Raw genomic sequence first — 16936 nt, forward strand, 5'->3', positions numbered from 1 at the left:
ATTTCTGTTACACATAATAATCAAAACACCAGATGTACAGATCAAAGAAAGAATATTAAAAGCTGCAAGAGAAAAAGATCAAGTAAAATATGAAGGCAGACCCGTTAGAACAACACCTAACTTTTCAATGGAGACTCAAAAAGCCAGAAGGGCCTGGATGTTCTGCAAACTCTAAGAGACCATATATGCCAGCCTAGACTTCTATATCCAGCAAAACTATCAAAAGATAGAACAGGGGTGGGTGCTGGTGGTGGTTGTGCATACCTTTAATCCCAGTACTCGGGAGGCAGAGACAGGAGGATCTCTTGAAGTTTGAGGCCTGGTCTACAGAGTGAGTTCATGGACAGGCTCCAAAAGCTACAGAGAAACCCTGTCTCTAAAAATCAAATCAAACAAACAAAGTATTTGTTGAGGGTTGGAAAGATGGCTCAGAGGTTAAGAGCACTGACTGCTCTTCCAGAAGTCCTGAGTTCAATTCCCAGCAACCACATGGTGGCTCACGACCATCTATAATGAGATCTAGTGCCCTCTTATGTTGTGCCAGCATGCATGCAGGCAGAACACTATACATAATTTAAAAAAGTTTTTTAAAAATAAAAGCAATAGAACATATTGCCCTTCCTTTCATCAAGCCTGGCTTTGTAATTTATTTGTTTCAATAGAATGTCAGAGGCAACTACATCACTCTAGGCTTGAGCACATGTCCTAAGGGGCTTGGCAGTCTCATTTGGATGCTGTTTTTGTAATCTTTGTCATTGCCATTATGTGAAAAAGGCTGAACTTTGACCTGCCTGAGCTGAACAGAAGTCTTATTTTAAAAACAGATATCATATAGAGCCACCAAGCAAGCTATTGAGGATTGGAAAATGCTCAGATGACTCGGTAGTTGTTCACATGCTCGTGAACTTCCAGCTGAGACAGCCAGTCCTGACTTGGTTCACTAGAACCACCAAGCTAAGCCCAATACAAGCCAATTAGCCACAGTATCACAAGTTTTAAAAATAGTGGTTAGGGCTGGAGAGATGGCTCAGCTGTTAAAGGGTAGACTCACAACAAAAAATATAAAAAAATAGTGCTTATAAGCCAGAAAAATTTTATAGTAGTTTATAAATAGCAAATTGATGACAATCAATCAAGAGTTTTCACTGAAAGAACAGCATTTAGAAGTATATTGACATTGTTAGTATTGAGCACTGAGCACTTGCTATGGGAACAGCCTTACCTTAATTGGATTTCTATAGAAAGACTGCCTTCCAGACGATGGAAATGACATGGCAATAATACGTTCTGGAAGTCAAAGTCATGGCTATGATGAATATCATAATAGAGATGGCACAACATACAAAAGTCTAATCTACATATAACAAAACTCCCTTTTAAAATAAAAATAATATTCCGGATGGAAAATAATAACACATTCTCAGAATAATCAAAATGATATGATACATTAAATCATCCAATATAATAATAACCATGAAACTGGCACAGTGATCCTAAGACTCAATTGGTTCATCCATGGGCCACAGATTTTTATTGGCTTAAACCTGAAACTCTCTCAGTGTGGGTAAAAAAATTATTTTCTTTAACAAACCAAAGAAAACAGCCTGAACTCCAGTATACGCAGGAACTGCCAGAGTGCTGTCCAGTCCATGTGACTCAGGACATCTGAGACCAACAAGAATAGAGACTTCAATTTCTAGGTTTGTAACATGACTGAAAAGTCTCCTGGGATCCTTGGGACCAAGGTTAACCACCAGAGGTGAATAAATGAAACTCCAACTAAAAATAACCCACCTCACCTCCTGTACTACCACCAAGTTGTTCTGGTTTGAAGTGACGTAAGTAGATACATCCATTGCAAAGGTCATACCACCACAATGACATGCATACTCCTATTTAAGAATGCTTTGAAATAACATGGCAGAAATAAAAGAGCATGGAGCATCTACCACTCACATACAGAATGCAAAAAATTTTATAAACAATATCAACAGGTAAGTTTCACGAACCAGTAACATAAGTGAGGTCCAGGTCAAACCCATCTTTCTTGTATCGTCTCTTGTTTCCTGACACCTGATTTGGAAAGTCATGAAGTTGGGAAACATAAGTCAGTAGGAGAAAGAACATAACATACAGATCTACAACCTGAAACACGAGACAGATGTATGCTGCCACTCACCAGCCGCCTAGTCAGCTTTTCAAGGTGTCTTTTTTGATGAGCCAGTTGCAAAATTCTTACCAGAATAAGAAGCCACAGAGGTCGGAATAAAACTGCCAATCTAAGCAAATTTATAGATAAAAATTTAAATACCCATTTTTTTGCTAGGAAAAAACCCCCAGAATATTTGCTTACTATGGATTAAGTCTAATACTTTTATATTTATTTATTTTTTGGTGGTGCTGTGGGTCAAGTCCAAGGCCCTGAGCATGACCGGCAAGTTGCTGTAATTGAGTCATTCTTGGGGCTCTGTATTCAGTTTGGAACAGTGGTTCGTGGTCAGGACAATGTTGTTTTACCCCTATGTAGAAGATAACTGTCAATGTCCAGAGACACTTTTGATTGGCATACTGTTATGTGGGTGTTGCTACTATATCAAGTGGATACAGGCTAGGAGTACTGGTAAACAGTTGGCCATGAATGGCATCTTTTCACAGAATTATCTGGCTTAAAATGTCAATAATGCTTGGGAAATAAGTTTGGGAAAGACAGACTCAGAATTTGTGGTTTAACACCAAGAGTTTTCATTTTTCCTTTCCTTTTTCCTTTCCTTTTTCCTTTCCTTTCCTTTCCTTTCCTTTCCTTTCCTTTTTCCTTTTCCCTTTCCTTTCCTTTTCCCTTTCCTTTCCTTTCCTTTCCTTTCCTTTCCTTTCCTTTCCTTTCCTTTCCTTCTCTGTCCTCTCTCTCTCTCTTTCTCTCTCTCTCTCTCTCTCTGTTCATCAAAACATTGCCGGTGTTATTTATGTTGTAAACAGGGAATCACTACTGCTGGTGAAGACACACCAGGAAACAGACTGGAATACTAACTATGCTAGCTGGCATTTCTCTTACCATCAAAAACACCACGGTAGAGAACTACTGTTCTGAAACACTGGATCTTTAATTTGAAGCCACATGAACCAGCCACTTGGAAGAGCTCTGTAAAGTTCTTTAAAGCATGGGGTATAGAGTGAAGGGGAGGCTCAGCAGTTAAGAGTACTTGTTGCTATCACAGAGGACATGGGTCTGGTTTCCAGCACTCACATGACAGCTCACAACCATTTGCAAGTCCAGTTTCAGGGGATCCTGTGCCCTTCTTTGGTCTCTGCAGGCACTGCCCACATATGGTACATATACATAGATGCAGGCAAAACACCCATACCCATAAGAAAAATAAATAAGTCTTTTTAAAAATGATAAAAATCAATGAGGTAAAAGGCTCCAGAGTTACTAATTCAGTGGTTCTGAGGTGACAACTGAGAGGCTGCTCAGGTTGTTTCCAGCACACAACTAATTAGTTGGGTCCTAGATTAAAGTCCTAGGAAGTTTGGGTACAGAAAGAAACCAGTTACTTGACAAATGAGTAGATCTGCCCCCCCCAGTCTTTAGACACATATCTTTCTTTTTTACATTGCCACAGTCAAAATGAGGGGAGCATGGTGGAAAAGGGGAAAAAGGAGAGTAGAAATCAGGCAGAAAAAGGGAAGGGCGAAGGGAGAACTCTCCTAATGGACCCTAACAGTTCAGATTTTGCCAGTGTTCTCATTTCTACTATAACTGTACTGCAAAGCTTCCTCTCTGTGGCTGCCCACATTACCTCCTGTTCTCTTGCTATGTTTACTACTCTTTAGAGATCTTAATTGGAGTCACTCAAATTTTAATACTCTCTTGGTTATAGGGAAATGCCAGGACTGCATAACTTTATATCTAAGGTATTTAGAATTGAAGCACAAATGGGAATTTATGGATAATTGCATAACATTCTAACATTAAAGTTGATATTAGAGGAGTTAAATCTAGCCTCCCCTTTGTATGTTCTCTCTTATTTTGCTAAAGATTCTTAATATGTATATTCTCAATGTGCCCCTAAATGCCAACGTTTTAGTTTCAAAATACATGGAAGTTTATATAAATATTTCACCAGCACAGTCAAGAGAGTTGAGTTAAAATATTACAAAAAATCAGGTGAAATGCAACAAAACAAAGGAAACAAACAACCCAAAACAACAAGAGAAACAAAAGAGGGGGACTGGAGAATTGGCTCAGAGGTTAAGGGCACTGACTGCTCTTCCAGAGGACCTGGGTTAAATTCCCAGCACCCACATGGCAGCTAACAACTGTCTGTAACTACAAGTCTGACACCCTCATACAGACATACATGCCCAAAGAACACCAATGCAAATAAAAATAAATAAATTATAAAAAACAAGAAAGAAACAAAAGAGAGTTTTGAGAGGTAAGCCATATGTTTCATACCTTGGGTTATCTCCAAGAAACTTCTTGTCATAAAATATGTAAGTGAAGGCAATGAATACAGTCACACCAATAACAACGGCATCTAGGGTGTTCAGTAAATCAGAAAAATACTGTTGTCTCCTGGAGCAGGGAGATGGGAGAGTTTCAGAGCACAGTAATCTCAGGAAGAAGCAGGTGGGTTATCCTAACCTCACCTGACATCCTAACCACTTACTGTCTCCTGATTTCCCCCCCTGTCACCTATATATAGTTCTGTCTCAATCACATGTATTTTGTGGGGTGTGAAGATCGGTTGGAGTTGAGACGCTTCTAAGAGTTATCACCTGTGATGGGGTAGAGGTGCCCAAGCTGTTCATGCTCCTGTAAATTACCTCAATAAACTCACTAGTTCATCAAAATAATGAGAGTCCAATCTTAACATGTTAAAATGCACTATCAAAACTACTGGATTGAGGGGGAAAGTACAACATCAATGGAAAATTTTCAAGTGGTAAATTCATATTTATGCATGCATCCACCCATTATCTATCTATCCATCTAGCTATCTTTTTTCTATCTATCTATCTATCTATCTATCTATCTATCTATCTATCTATCTTTCTATCTTTCTATCATCTGTCATCTGTTTATCATCTATCGTCTATCTTTCTATCATCTGTCTGTCATCTGTCTATCTAAAGTGTCAAGATAGTAATTCACAGTTAATCAGTAAGAGACAAAAGGAAACCATTGAGTAAAAGGCAAACACTTCCTTCTCCTTTGTAAGAAAGGAGGTAGACACAATGCATTTCTGATGAGCAAATGAAGCTGAATATGGAATTTAGAGAAACTGGGATTGTGAAAGGGTATAAAAGGAACTTATTATACATAGAGAGGGCTCCATTATTTCAAACTCATGATCTGGCTTTGCACACATCTGGGGTTTCAGTGAACTGATATGGTCTGCCCAGGGCAAAACAGGCTTCCTTTCTTCACATGTGATCACTGGTCTTCTAGAAAAAGTTTCTTCTGGTTTTGAGATAGCATCTATTTTTAGATGGATGTTTTCCAATTATCTTAGTTAGGGTTTCTGTTGCTGCAAAAAAAATACCATTACCAAATGCTCTCTTAAGAACTCAGGACCAACAGCCCAGGAATGGCACCACCCACAATGGGCTGGGTCCTCTCACATCAATCACTAATTAAGAAAATGTTCTACAGTTGATTCTTATGGCTGATGTTTCTTAATTGAGGTTCCTTCTTCTTAGATGACTCTAGTTTATGTATCTGTTTTGTGATCTGAGTTCCATAGGGTTCCTTAGAGGATTATCAGTGAGGGATTATTTAGAGAAGCACGGGCATCTTACCAATGGCTACACCACTGAAGAAAAATGGTAAGAGAACCTTTTTTAGACTCCGAGAAACTGGGCAGTGGACGACTATTCTTAGATCAAAAAAGGATAAAAACAAAACAAAACAAAACAAAACAAAACAAAAAACAAACAAAAAACACCTCTTAGGAAAGGAGATAAATTGTACTCTGAGATGCTCTGAGAATAAAATGAAGCTGGAGAACTTAGAGCAATCTAACATCAAGGCATGGCTCACCTACCCACCTGCTAGAAAACCAGAAAGGAAAGATCAAGGTCTGTTTCACTGTGGTGTTGTTGATGGAAAGAAGGTGCCTCTAAACACTGAACTATAATTAACATTTTAAAATTTTCGTGGAAATCTGAACTATTTGTGAAATACTCTTTAGTATGTCATCAAATCCATTTTGGAATTCGAGTTGATCAATATTAGCATTTGTATATAACTATGGTAATTTGAATGCCGTTGGCCCCCATAATCTCATAGGGAGTAGCACTATTAGGAGGTGTGGCTTTGTTGGAATGGGTATGGCCTTGTTGGAGGAAGTGTGTCACTGTAGGGGTGATTTTCTATGCTCAGGACACTTCCCAGTGTCTCATTAGACTTCCTGTTGCCTGCAAGCCAAGATGTAGCCACACGCCCCACCATGATGACAATGGACTGAAACTCTGAAACTGTAAGCAAGCCACCCCAATCAAATGTTTTCTTTATAAGAGTTGCTGTGGTCCTGACATGAACAACGGGGAGCTCTTGGTCCCCAGACTGATAGCTGGGATACTAGCATGGGACTGATCCAGACCCCTGGAAAGTAGGTTTCAGTGAGGAGACCTCAGAAATCTACGGGACCTCCTGTAGTAGTTCAGTACTTATCCCTGGCATAGACGTGGTCTTTGGGAGCCTAATCCACATACAGGGATATTCCCTGAGCCAAGACACATGGGGTGGGCCTAGGCCCTATCCCAAAGGATATGATAGACTCTGATGACACCCTTTGGAAAGCCTCACCCTCCCTGGGGATCAGAAAGGATATGTGATAGGTAGGGTTTTAGTTGGGGGGTGGTAGGGGAGGAGGAGAGGGAGTGGAAACTGGGATTGTCATGTAAAACAATCTTGTTTCTAATTCAAATAATAAAATTTAAAAAAGGAACTACAAACTGTTGACTAGAGTGTCTATACCACTTTCCATTCTCAACAGCAGTTTATGACTATTACTATAATAAATCTTGTCAACACTTGTCATTAAACAAATGTTCAGCCTTTATATTTTATGTGTATCTGTTGTCACAGGCATGTGACAACATGTCCCTCTTCTCTTCTGTCCTCTCTGTCTCCGTGTCTCTTTACCTCTTTTCTCTTTCCTTCCCCTCCCTCCCCTTTCTAATCAATGGCATGAGCTGTTTTTCCTTTTTCCTATTGTTTTTTTTTTTACTATATTTACCTTAATATCTATTTTGTTTTTATAAATAAAACTTTACTGTAAGGAACTTTCAAATAAAAAATGTTATGAAAAACAAGAAAGAAAAAGGGTTGTTGTGGTCATGGTGTCTCTTGACAATCATAAAAACCCTAAGACAGAAGTTGGTACCAGGGACTTCGGTATTGCTGTGATAGGCCCCATGTTTTTGTTTTGAGAAATATGGACTTTGGAAGTTTGGGCTAGGAAAACAGTGGAATGCTTTAAGCACTGCTTAATGGGCCATACTAGTAGGAGCATGGAAGACGGTGGTGCTGAAAATGATTTGATGAACTGTGAGATCAAGAGGTTTCAGATAAAAAGAATGTCAGTTTGTAACCTAGAGACTGGTTGTAAGGATGCAGGCATTATGCTGGCCTGCCCCTGTCACCTGGCAGAATGCACTCAGCCAGTACCCTCGTCAACCTAGGGTTCCATGGTTGTGTAGTCTGCACGCAGGTGCAAAGGACACCTTTAAAAGACAGACCCTGCCCACTTATGCTCTCTTTCCCTCTCTCTTTCCTGCTGTTCCCCTGGGGCAGACAGGATTTTTCCTGTCTCCCTCTTCTCTTCTGTCCTCTCTGTCTCCGTGTCTCTTTACCTCTTTGCTCTTTCCTTCCCCTCCCTCCCCTTTCTAATCAAACTTCTTAATTATGCTCTGTCTGCCTGGCATGTTTGTCCCTCCACCTGGGTCACCCTTGTCTGCCATGGAATCTGCCAAGGTTACCCACGAGTTTTATCATAACACCGGTCTTGTAATATTTTGGTCAAAAAACTGTCTGCCTTTTGCTCTTGTCCAAAGAGTCTGCTGAGGCTAAAGTGAAGAGTTTTGAATTAATTCTCTTGGCAGAATAAATCTCAAAACAACCTAGTATAGACTCTGTTATGTGGTTATTAGTGGTAACTCTAATGAAGATTTATAATAAAAAGGTGAAAGCTGAGCAGGGTAAATGACAAAATGTAAATTTTGAGGAGAAAAAGAGCACCAGAAATTGTAATGGAGCTAAATCCTGTGTTCAAGGGGATAAATGGATTAAGAAATGGAATAAAGGGAATGGTGACCCCAGGGCAAGATCCCACCCAGCTAAATTTCCAACTTGTGAAAAGGAACTAAAAAAAGCATAGAGCCAGGTGAGGTGGTGCATGCCTTTAATCCCAGCACTTGGAAGGCAAAAGATTGGTGGGTCTCTGAGTTTGAGGCCAACCTGGACTAGAGATACAGTTTCAGGACAGCCAAGCTTAGGCTGTGAAGGACAAAAAGCTGGTGAAGATGTTATTGAACAAGGCGGCCTAGCAAGCAGCAAAACCTGGCAGCATCAGCCATGTGGTTCTGGCTTTAGAGTTAAGGATAAAAGAAATGGGTTATGGAATTTGCCTCTACACTTAAAGAAAACCGATGAGGACAGGCAAGTGTCAGGGGTGTCACTGAATGATGAAGGCCTAGAGAGGCCATTTTGTGAAGCTATGAAGTTGAAGCCTGTATTGCCTTGGAGACCCCAAGATGTTGGAGATGCCAGAGTTGTGGGATACCTTTTGAGGGGAGGTGCTAAAAGGAACTTGAAATAGCCCAAGAGAAATAAATGTGTTACAGTCAACAAAGCTGAACGGAGTTGGAGATCTGAAGAGTGCTTTAATATTAGACATAAAGATGCAGAGTTTGGAGTTTCTCCAGCTTGTTTTCTGTCTTGCTTTGGTCCAGTATTTCCTCACTATGCTACCTTCCCTACATTTTGAAATGGTAATATATAACCTGTGCCATTATATGCTGAACATATGTTATCTGGTTTTTTATTTTAATTTTACAGAGGATTACAGTTAAGAGATTGCATGCATCTCTCAAAAAGAGACTTTGAACTTTGGACTTTTAAACATTGTTGAGACTATGAGACTTCTGAGTTGGACTAAATGCATTTTTCATTATGATATGGCTATAAACTTATGGGGGCCAGGGAATGGAATTTGGTGGTTCAAATGTAATTGACCCCCATAATCACAGGGAGTGGCTCTATTAGGAGGTATGGCATATGGCTTTGTTGCAGTGGATTTGGCCTTGTGTCACTGTGGGGATAGGCTCTGAGGATTTCATGCTCAGGATACTGCCCAGTGTGTCAGTTAACTTCCTGTTGCCTGCAAGATGGACTCTCAGCTTCTCCTCCAGCACCACATCTACCTGCAGGCTACCATGCTCCCCACCATGATAATAATGGACTGAACCTCTGAAGCTGTGAGTGAGCCACCTCAATTAAATGTTTTCTTTGTAAGAATTGCCATGGTCATGGTGTCTCTTCACAGCAATTAAAAACCCTAACTAAGACAATCACACAAAAAATGTTCCTTTTATTCATGTACATATAGACACAATGGTTGTCTGGCTCATCCCTGAAGCCCTTTTAAGTTTTAGCAATTGAGAAAATCATCTACAATACATTGTTGAAGAATAGAGGTACAATGGCAGCACTGACAAAGCTTTCTACATAAACTGATTTTAGATTATTGCTTTTTCTGCAGAACATACCTATCGGGAGAATCATTTTGATGAAGAAGGAACCATTTGGTTGAGTGGATCTGACAGTTCTTACAGGAAACTTCTTACATAACTGCAAAAATGGCTTATGCTTTTTAAGAAAGATAAGCAGAATCACACTTACCCTTCTACATACACTCGAAGAAGAACATCCACGAGGAAAAACAAAGCAATAGCAAAAGAAACCGAACGATATTCCAGAGGAATATAAAGTTGGTTTTTAACGAGATGTAGATCTATAGACACAAAAACTATGTCCAGAAATATCAGCATAATTCCAAATACTCTGAAATGAATAAACAAAGAGAATGGAGGTGTTGCCTTCATAGTGACAAAATATTAAAGCCAATGCTCAGATGCCGCCTCCCCGCCCCGCCCCGCCAAGTCCTCATTTAGAGCTAAACTGTTCTATGCCAGGAAGAACAATGCTGTTTTAGCATCCTAAGAAAATGTTCCATTTTCACCCAATAAAAGCAGTGGTTAAAATCTGCACAAAGTCCCTCCACACTTCCTTTAGCAGGGATGTCAGTTTAGCTCTCCAAGCTAGAACAACAAATCTAAATTAAAGTCACAAGCTTCTTGGTGTAAACACTTTAAATGCTCAGAATTCATAAGGAGTTTTTTACGATTTTCTCATAATAAACAAAATCACATTAGTCTGAATAACTTTAAGAATTTAGCAACAAAAAGAAGCAAAAGCATGAATAACATATTCCCTTTAAAAAACACTTTAACCTCTGGGCGTTGGTAGCACACTCCTTAATCCCAGCACTCGGAAGGCAGAGGCAGTTGGATCTCTGTGAGTTCTAGGCCAGCCTAGTCTCCAGAGTGAGTGCCACAATAGGCTCCAAAGCTACACAGAGAAACCCTGTCCTGAAAAACCAAAAAAACCCCAAAAAACAAAAAAAAAACACTTTAACCAGTAAATACATGATTACATATTCATAGGTTCATGCATGGATCCTGCACACAGGGCAGATATATGAGAAAGAAAGAATTCAATTCCATATATATTGCATGGTTAATTGGACTTAATTATCCCTAAGTCTTTTCTTGCAGTCTCAAAAAAAACTCCTTATAAATTATTTCCCTAAACTACAAAGATAAAACAACTCAACTTTAAAGTGTGTTTTTAAACAACTACCAATCCAATTAAAATATTAACTTGGGGGTCAGCAAATGTATGCATTCTTATTTTTACATTTATAGGTAGAAAAACACTAATATGCCAGTATTTAGATTTGAGTGAAGGTTATTTCTTTGTACATCTTACTGTTCAGTCTTAACTAAACTTCCAAGATAGATTAGATCACATTAAGTGTGGATACACAAGGTAATTAGCAACACATTGACAATGGATGTTCTTTTATTTTGTTCTCTCTTGCTTTTTGCAGGTCATTTCTCATTAAACTTTTAAAATTAAATGTAATAATCATTTAATTACTTTCATTTCAAGACTCTCACATACCTGAAGGCAACTGATGATACAAGGAAAAGCACTACTTCCTTAATCGTGTTGCTGTAAAAGTTAATAAAATTAAATCAATCACAAATTCCTCCTAACATATATTATGAATTTAGCAAAACAAAATCTCTTCATAAGTATAAATTTTAAATAAAAGCACTCAAAGATGTATATCAAAATGTTCTGTGCTAGTAATTAAAATGTTTATACTTCTGCTTTTTTTGTGTTCCTATCTAGGATATATATGAATAAAACACCATGCTGTGGATAGTTAGTAACATATCTTTGCATGTAAAGTTTCAAATTCAACTTTAAGGGAACATTAAGCTTGGGACCAACCAAATTAAGCATCGTGGCATGGATATGGAAAAGTGTGGTTTTAAAAAGTGTTCTGATATCAGCTCTTCTATTAGCAAGTTAGGATCTCAGACAAGTCATAAAACTTGGAGATAGCTAAATGTCTTAGCAATAAAATAATGGGCTTCTTTTTAAAAATACAAACTAAAGGAGCACTCCCAAACTCTTCCTGTAAAGCCAGTATTTTTCTAATACCCATGTCAGGTAAAGATACAACAAAACTACAGACAGATATTCCTTATAAACATAGATACAAAAATCCTCAGTGAAATACTAGCACACTGAATAAAAACCCATGTTTACAAAATCATTTTCCATGACAAAGTTGGCTTAATCCTGGAATTACAGTGTTGGTTCAACATACATGACAGTAAATATAGTAAATCATACAAATAATTTAAGAAAAATAATATGGTTATTTCAAGAGATGTAAAAACAGTCTTTGGAAAAATCCAACATGGTTCATGATAAAATCCCCAGAGAAGCAGAACTGGAGGTAATGGTGCTCAACATATTAAAGGCTATCAGTGATAAACCCACAGCCACATCGTCCTCAAAGGAGAAAAACCCAAAGAATTTCACTAAAATCCGGATGGCACAGGCCTGTCAATTATCCCACAATACAGTGCTGGAAGCACTAGCCACAGCAATAAGGCAGGAGAAGGAAATTACAAGTCTATGAACAAGAACAAGAAGTCGACTCATTCTTATTTGCCAATGAATGACTACCCAATAGTGCAGAATTCTCAATATATCTATAATTCAGACTCAAGTGATTTTAAGAACATATTGTTTTGTTATAGAGAACACATATAAATGCTATTAGATTTGTGCAATAGGAAGTATCCCAGGTAATATTATTTAGAAATAAATTAAAAATTAATAAAATCTCAGTGACTGTGAAGACATCTTTTATTACCAAAATGTGCCCCTTTCCCTTACTATTTCTCATAGACAAAAATCTGTAAACTGGGAATCAGAATATTTGCAGGAAAAATTAGAAAAGACCAATGTTAAAGAATAAATAGAATTCTACAATTCTCTTTAAATAAATGCTGCAATAAATTACTTCCAAGGAATAACATAATTAATTTTTAAACTGGGAAAACTGGGAGTAGACAAAAAGAGTGCTTCCTAAGCATGGTACTTGTCTATAAATTCAACTGGTTATTATTGAGTTATTTTCCACATTTCTCTTTTATTATTTTTGTCACAGTACATGCTCTGTTTTCCTAAAGAGAAGAGATCCATCAATGACTCTTTTCCCTTCTATCAAATATCAAACTCACTTACTGATATGTCTTGCGAATATCAATACATTCATCACCATCATAGAACTTGGAGACTTGTCTTAACTTGCTTTAGCAGAAACAAATGCAAAGATATGTCATTAGAGATTGCTATGTTTAACAGAATTAAGAAAAAATGATTTGAACAAGAACCCCTTGAATCTAAGAGATACAACTTTTTCAAAAAAATTTTTAGAATCATTGTTCAGATAACTGTTCATGAATAATTCCAAGACTTAATTCTACAAATTTCTCTCTTCTCTCTTGTCTGTGTCTCACTTTGCCTCCACTGTGATAATGGCTATGGGTTTGAGACACCAACATCATGTAGAGACAGAGCTCTGGAGGGTGAGGAACAGGTTTAAGGTCTATTAATTTGACTCTTCTGCTTAGGGTTCCACTTTCTTCCTCCTTACCTCCCTTCTTGCTCTAAACACGACTTCTCTCTGTGTCTCTATGTCTCTGTGTCTGCCACTCTTTCAGTCTAGTGGTGTCACACAGGTGGCCAACATATGAGGAGTTCAAAGCACTCTTGTAAGCATTTCTCCTTACATTTAACTAAGACAAAAAGGTACTGACAGATACTACAGAAAGAGGACTTTAGAAAATAACATCATAATCTATACTGTCACTGATACTCCTAACAAACTCCACAAATCTCAATATCTTTCTTTTCTGGTGCATCCTAATACATTGAAATTTATATTTACATATATACATATATGTATTTTTAGATCTTACCTTTTGTTGATGCTTTCTTCCTGGATGTCTGATGTTATATCAGATGAGGCAATGCTAAAACAGTTTTTTTAAAAAAATATATAGTCAGCACATGATTTTATAAAATTGATTTTTGTTCAAATTGGATATAATTACTGTTTGACACTCATGAACTTGTTAACTTTTAGTAATTTAATGGAAAAGATTAAAATTTAATATAAATTTAATATAAAATGACAAAGGTTTAAACACTGCTCTTTCAAACTGAAACTGACCCCAATGTAAAACAGTATTTCATTATATACATTAGGGTTCAATTTTTAGGTCCATTTTTCACTAACATGCATTACTGATATTCCCACATGGAGTTACAGAATGTATTCAGCATGTCCATCCAACCTCCATTCACCCATTGCCCAGTAACCTTCTCAGTCCTTTGTAACCACCATATTATGCTTTCAAATCAACTCTTGCTCTTCCTCACATATAAGAGAAATTATGTGACCCTTGTCTTTCAGTACCTGCTCTACTTCACTCAACACAATGTCATCCAGTTCTGTTCATTTTACTGGGAATGCAAGAATTTCATACTTTGGGGTTTAACAATATTTCACTCTATCCATATATCGCATTTTCTTCATCCACTCATCTCTTGGTAGACACCTAGGCTCAATGTTTATCTTGGCTATTGAGAATAGAGCAGTAATACACATGAATATGTGAGTACCTTTATTATATGTTATTGTTATCATATTATATGCATTATATAGTATATGTTGACTTTGTTTCCTGAGTGTAGGCCACGGGATCTCTTCAGATTGTTTGCCATTTTTTAAACCGATGTTACTGGTGTTATTTCTTGGATCTTTTATGTATTCTCATTATTGACGTCTGTCAGATGAATGGTTGAGAAACATTTCCTATGATCGGTACACTGTCTTTGCTCTATTATTTCATTATTTGGAAGAAGCTTTAAGACTTTTTAAAATTGTGTGTGTGTGTGTGTGTGTGTGTGTGTGTGTGCGTGCGTGCGTGCGTGCCTGCGTGCGTGCGTGCGTGCGTGCGTGTGTGTGTGTGTATGTGCGCGCGCGCGCGCATGCATATGCCACAGCCTGAGTGGAGATCAGAGCATAACTTGTATAAAGGAGTTCTCTTCTTCAGCCCTGGGGGAGCTCAGGTTTGGCGACTGTGCTTTAGCTGCTGGCTATCTTGCCCATTCCAGAAGCTTTTCATTTTTACACAGTCTTTGTCAAATTTCATGTTTGTTTCCTGTGCTTTTGGGGGCCTTCTAAAGATAATCATTACCTGTACCAATCTTGACGTGTTTCTCCTGGTAGTTTCTGGCCTTGATTAAAGTCCTTGCTACATTTTGAGTTGATTTTTGTGCAGAGTGAGAGAGGGGGATCTAGTCTCAATCTTCTGCATGGTTATGTCCAGTTTCCTCAGCATGGTTTGTTGGAGAGGCAGTTCTCAATCCAAAGTTGGGTTTCTGGCACCTTTGATGTGAATCAACTGTCTTCAACATGTGGGTTGTTACTGGGTTTTTACTCTGCTGCACTGGTCTATGTGCCACTTGATGGCAACACTATGTTGCATGCATTACTGTGGCCACGTGCTATGCTTTGTCGTCTGTCTTGGACCTGGGTGCTATAGAATGCCTCTAGCTTTAGCTCTCTAGGATCCTTTGTGCTTCCATACTTATTTCATGCTCAGCTTTTTAATTTTGCAAAGAACTTCATTGGCATTTTATAAAGGTTATGCTGATCAAGAATCTACTTTAATCCTTAGGTACCCATCTGTCTTTGGACACCGTTTTTTATAAATGTCAAGTGCATCCACCATCACTGGATCTTTCACAAATTGGAGTTGTTTCTGTCCCTCAGACACAGCAGTAACTGCAAACCGGAGGCAGAAGACCCTTTCAAAATGATGGTAGCTGTGGATTGTGGCACCGGCCTCTTGTGGAAGAGCTCAGAAGAGTGAAGGATATAGCTGTGGTTTATTAGCTTCTTTTATATTGTTTGAGAGTGCTTCTGTTCCCTGCCTACTGTGACCTCCTTTTTACTTCTAAATGGGCATTTCTCTACTCTTGGCCTACTCCACTCTCCTGTAACGCACAGACATTCTAGTATTTTCCTGTGGGTTTTGGCTGCTAGTAACTAAAAGTGAAGACTATGATTAATACTGAGGGGTCCCCCTTTGGTACAGTCCTCTTCTTTCTGCCATGATCTAAGGCACTAGGAATGCTACATTCAGAAGTTTGCCATGACAGAACATGAGAGAACAAAAGATCTGTGTTCCCCTGCATGGTCCTGACAGTACATGCCCCAGTCTTAAACGCTGCATGCTATGTTATTCTGGAAGGATTGGTATACACAGAGAGGAGAAGTGCCAGAAGAGATATTAATTTATTTATATCTTACAGTATACTGGTGGACACAGTTGAGCATACTGTTTTCAATCCGCTTGAGACTGTGCTAAAGGATAAAGAAAAAAAAAACTCAAATGAGTTCAAGTTAATTACGATCTAATGATTATAATTGTCCTCCCATCTATAAACTTTTTGACCCTTAAGACTTTTCATCTATAGGGCAGGTGCTATAGTTCCATGGGAAATGCACCTGCCTAATGTGTGCAAAGGTCCTAGCAAAGTACTGAAACTTGTCATATAAATCAACTGTTTTATAACCTAATACATATTTCCTTAAACGATGTTTCAGATTTTAATAAATACTTTAGTCTTATTTAAAGAGAGAAGTAGCTGGATGTTGTGGCATACTGCTATAATTCCAGTTTTTGAGAACCTGAGGCAAGAGGATCACAGGTTCAAATTCAGCCTGGGCTACATAGCAAGACATCTAAAAAAAAATAAAGAAAACAAACAAGAGAAAAGTAATTAGCATTCTTACTACTGAACCTGAACCAATATATCAAAGTTATGGCTGAATTTACTTCAAATCCTATTCAGTGCATAGAATCTGATCTGGCTTATCACATCTGACATCTTGTTTCCCAAGTGTCTCCTTCCTCCTTTATCACACCTGACATCTGGTTTCCCAAGCGCCTCCTTTATCCTCTTATTCCCAGCAGCTGTTACTACACCAGAAAGCATCTCACAGGTGTGAGTAAAGTTCTTCAGTATATGATGTTTTTTGTTTGGGAACACCTGCTTCATCTGGTAGCTGAGCTCTGGAGACTGACAAAGGTATCAATCAAGGGTCCATTGCTTTGGTTCTTTTTCACCATGGGCTCCCCTGCTTCCTGATCCCAGCTATCCCATCACTTCAAACAGGAGCCTCTGCTTTCTTACTCAGGGTAATAAAGT

General features: G+C 38.4%; 1 protein-coding gene across 1 annotated transcript in view; it reads right to left on the reverse strand.

Moving 5' to 3' along the window:
• The window catches only part of LOC100753123 (phosphatidylinositol 3,4,5-trisphosphate 3-phosphatase TPTE2), a 42314-nt gene extending 25591 nt beyond the window's left edge, over window positions 1-16723 (reverse strand). The window contains exons 1-10 of the mRNA XM_027395392.2: window positions 16653-16723; window positions 16035-16088; window positions 13633-13686; window positions 12896-12961; window positions 11249-11299; window positions 9905-10066; window positions 4454-4573; window positions 2180-2279; window positions 2010-2073; window positions 1223-1287 (exon numbers count right to left, since the gene is read on the reverse strand). Of these exons, the coding sequence (XP_027251193.1) occupies window positions 1223-1287; window positions 2010-2073; window positions 2180-2279; window positions 4454-4573; window positions 9905-10066; window positions 11249-11299; window positions 12896-12961; window positions 13633-13686; window positions 16035-16088; window positions 16653-16723 (807 nt within the window). The remainder of the gene's footprint in view (window positions 1-1222; window positions 1288-2009; window positions 2074-2179; window positions 2280-4453; window positions 4574-9904; window positions 10067-11248; window positions 11300-12895; window positions 12962-13632; window positions 13687-16034; window positions 16089-16652) is intronic.
• Between the last annotated feature and the right edge of the window lie 213 nt (window positions 16724-16936).

The sequence above is a fragment of the Cricetulus griseus genome (genome assembly GCF_003668045.3).
Source record: "Cricetulus griseus strain 17A/GY chromosome 1 unlocalized genomic scaffold, alternate assembly CriGri-PICRH-1.0 chr1_1, whole genome shotgun sequence".
NCBI lineage: Eukaryota > Metazoa > Chordata > Mammalia > Rodentia > Cricetidae > Cricetulus > Cricetulus griseus.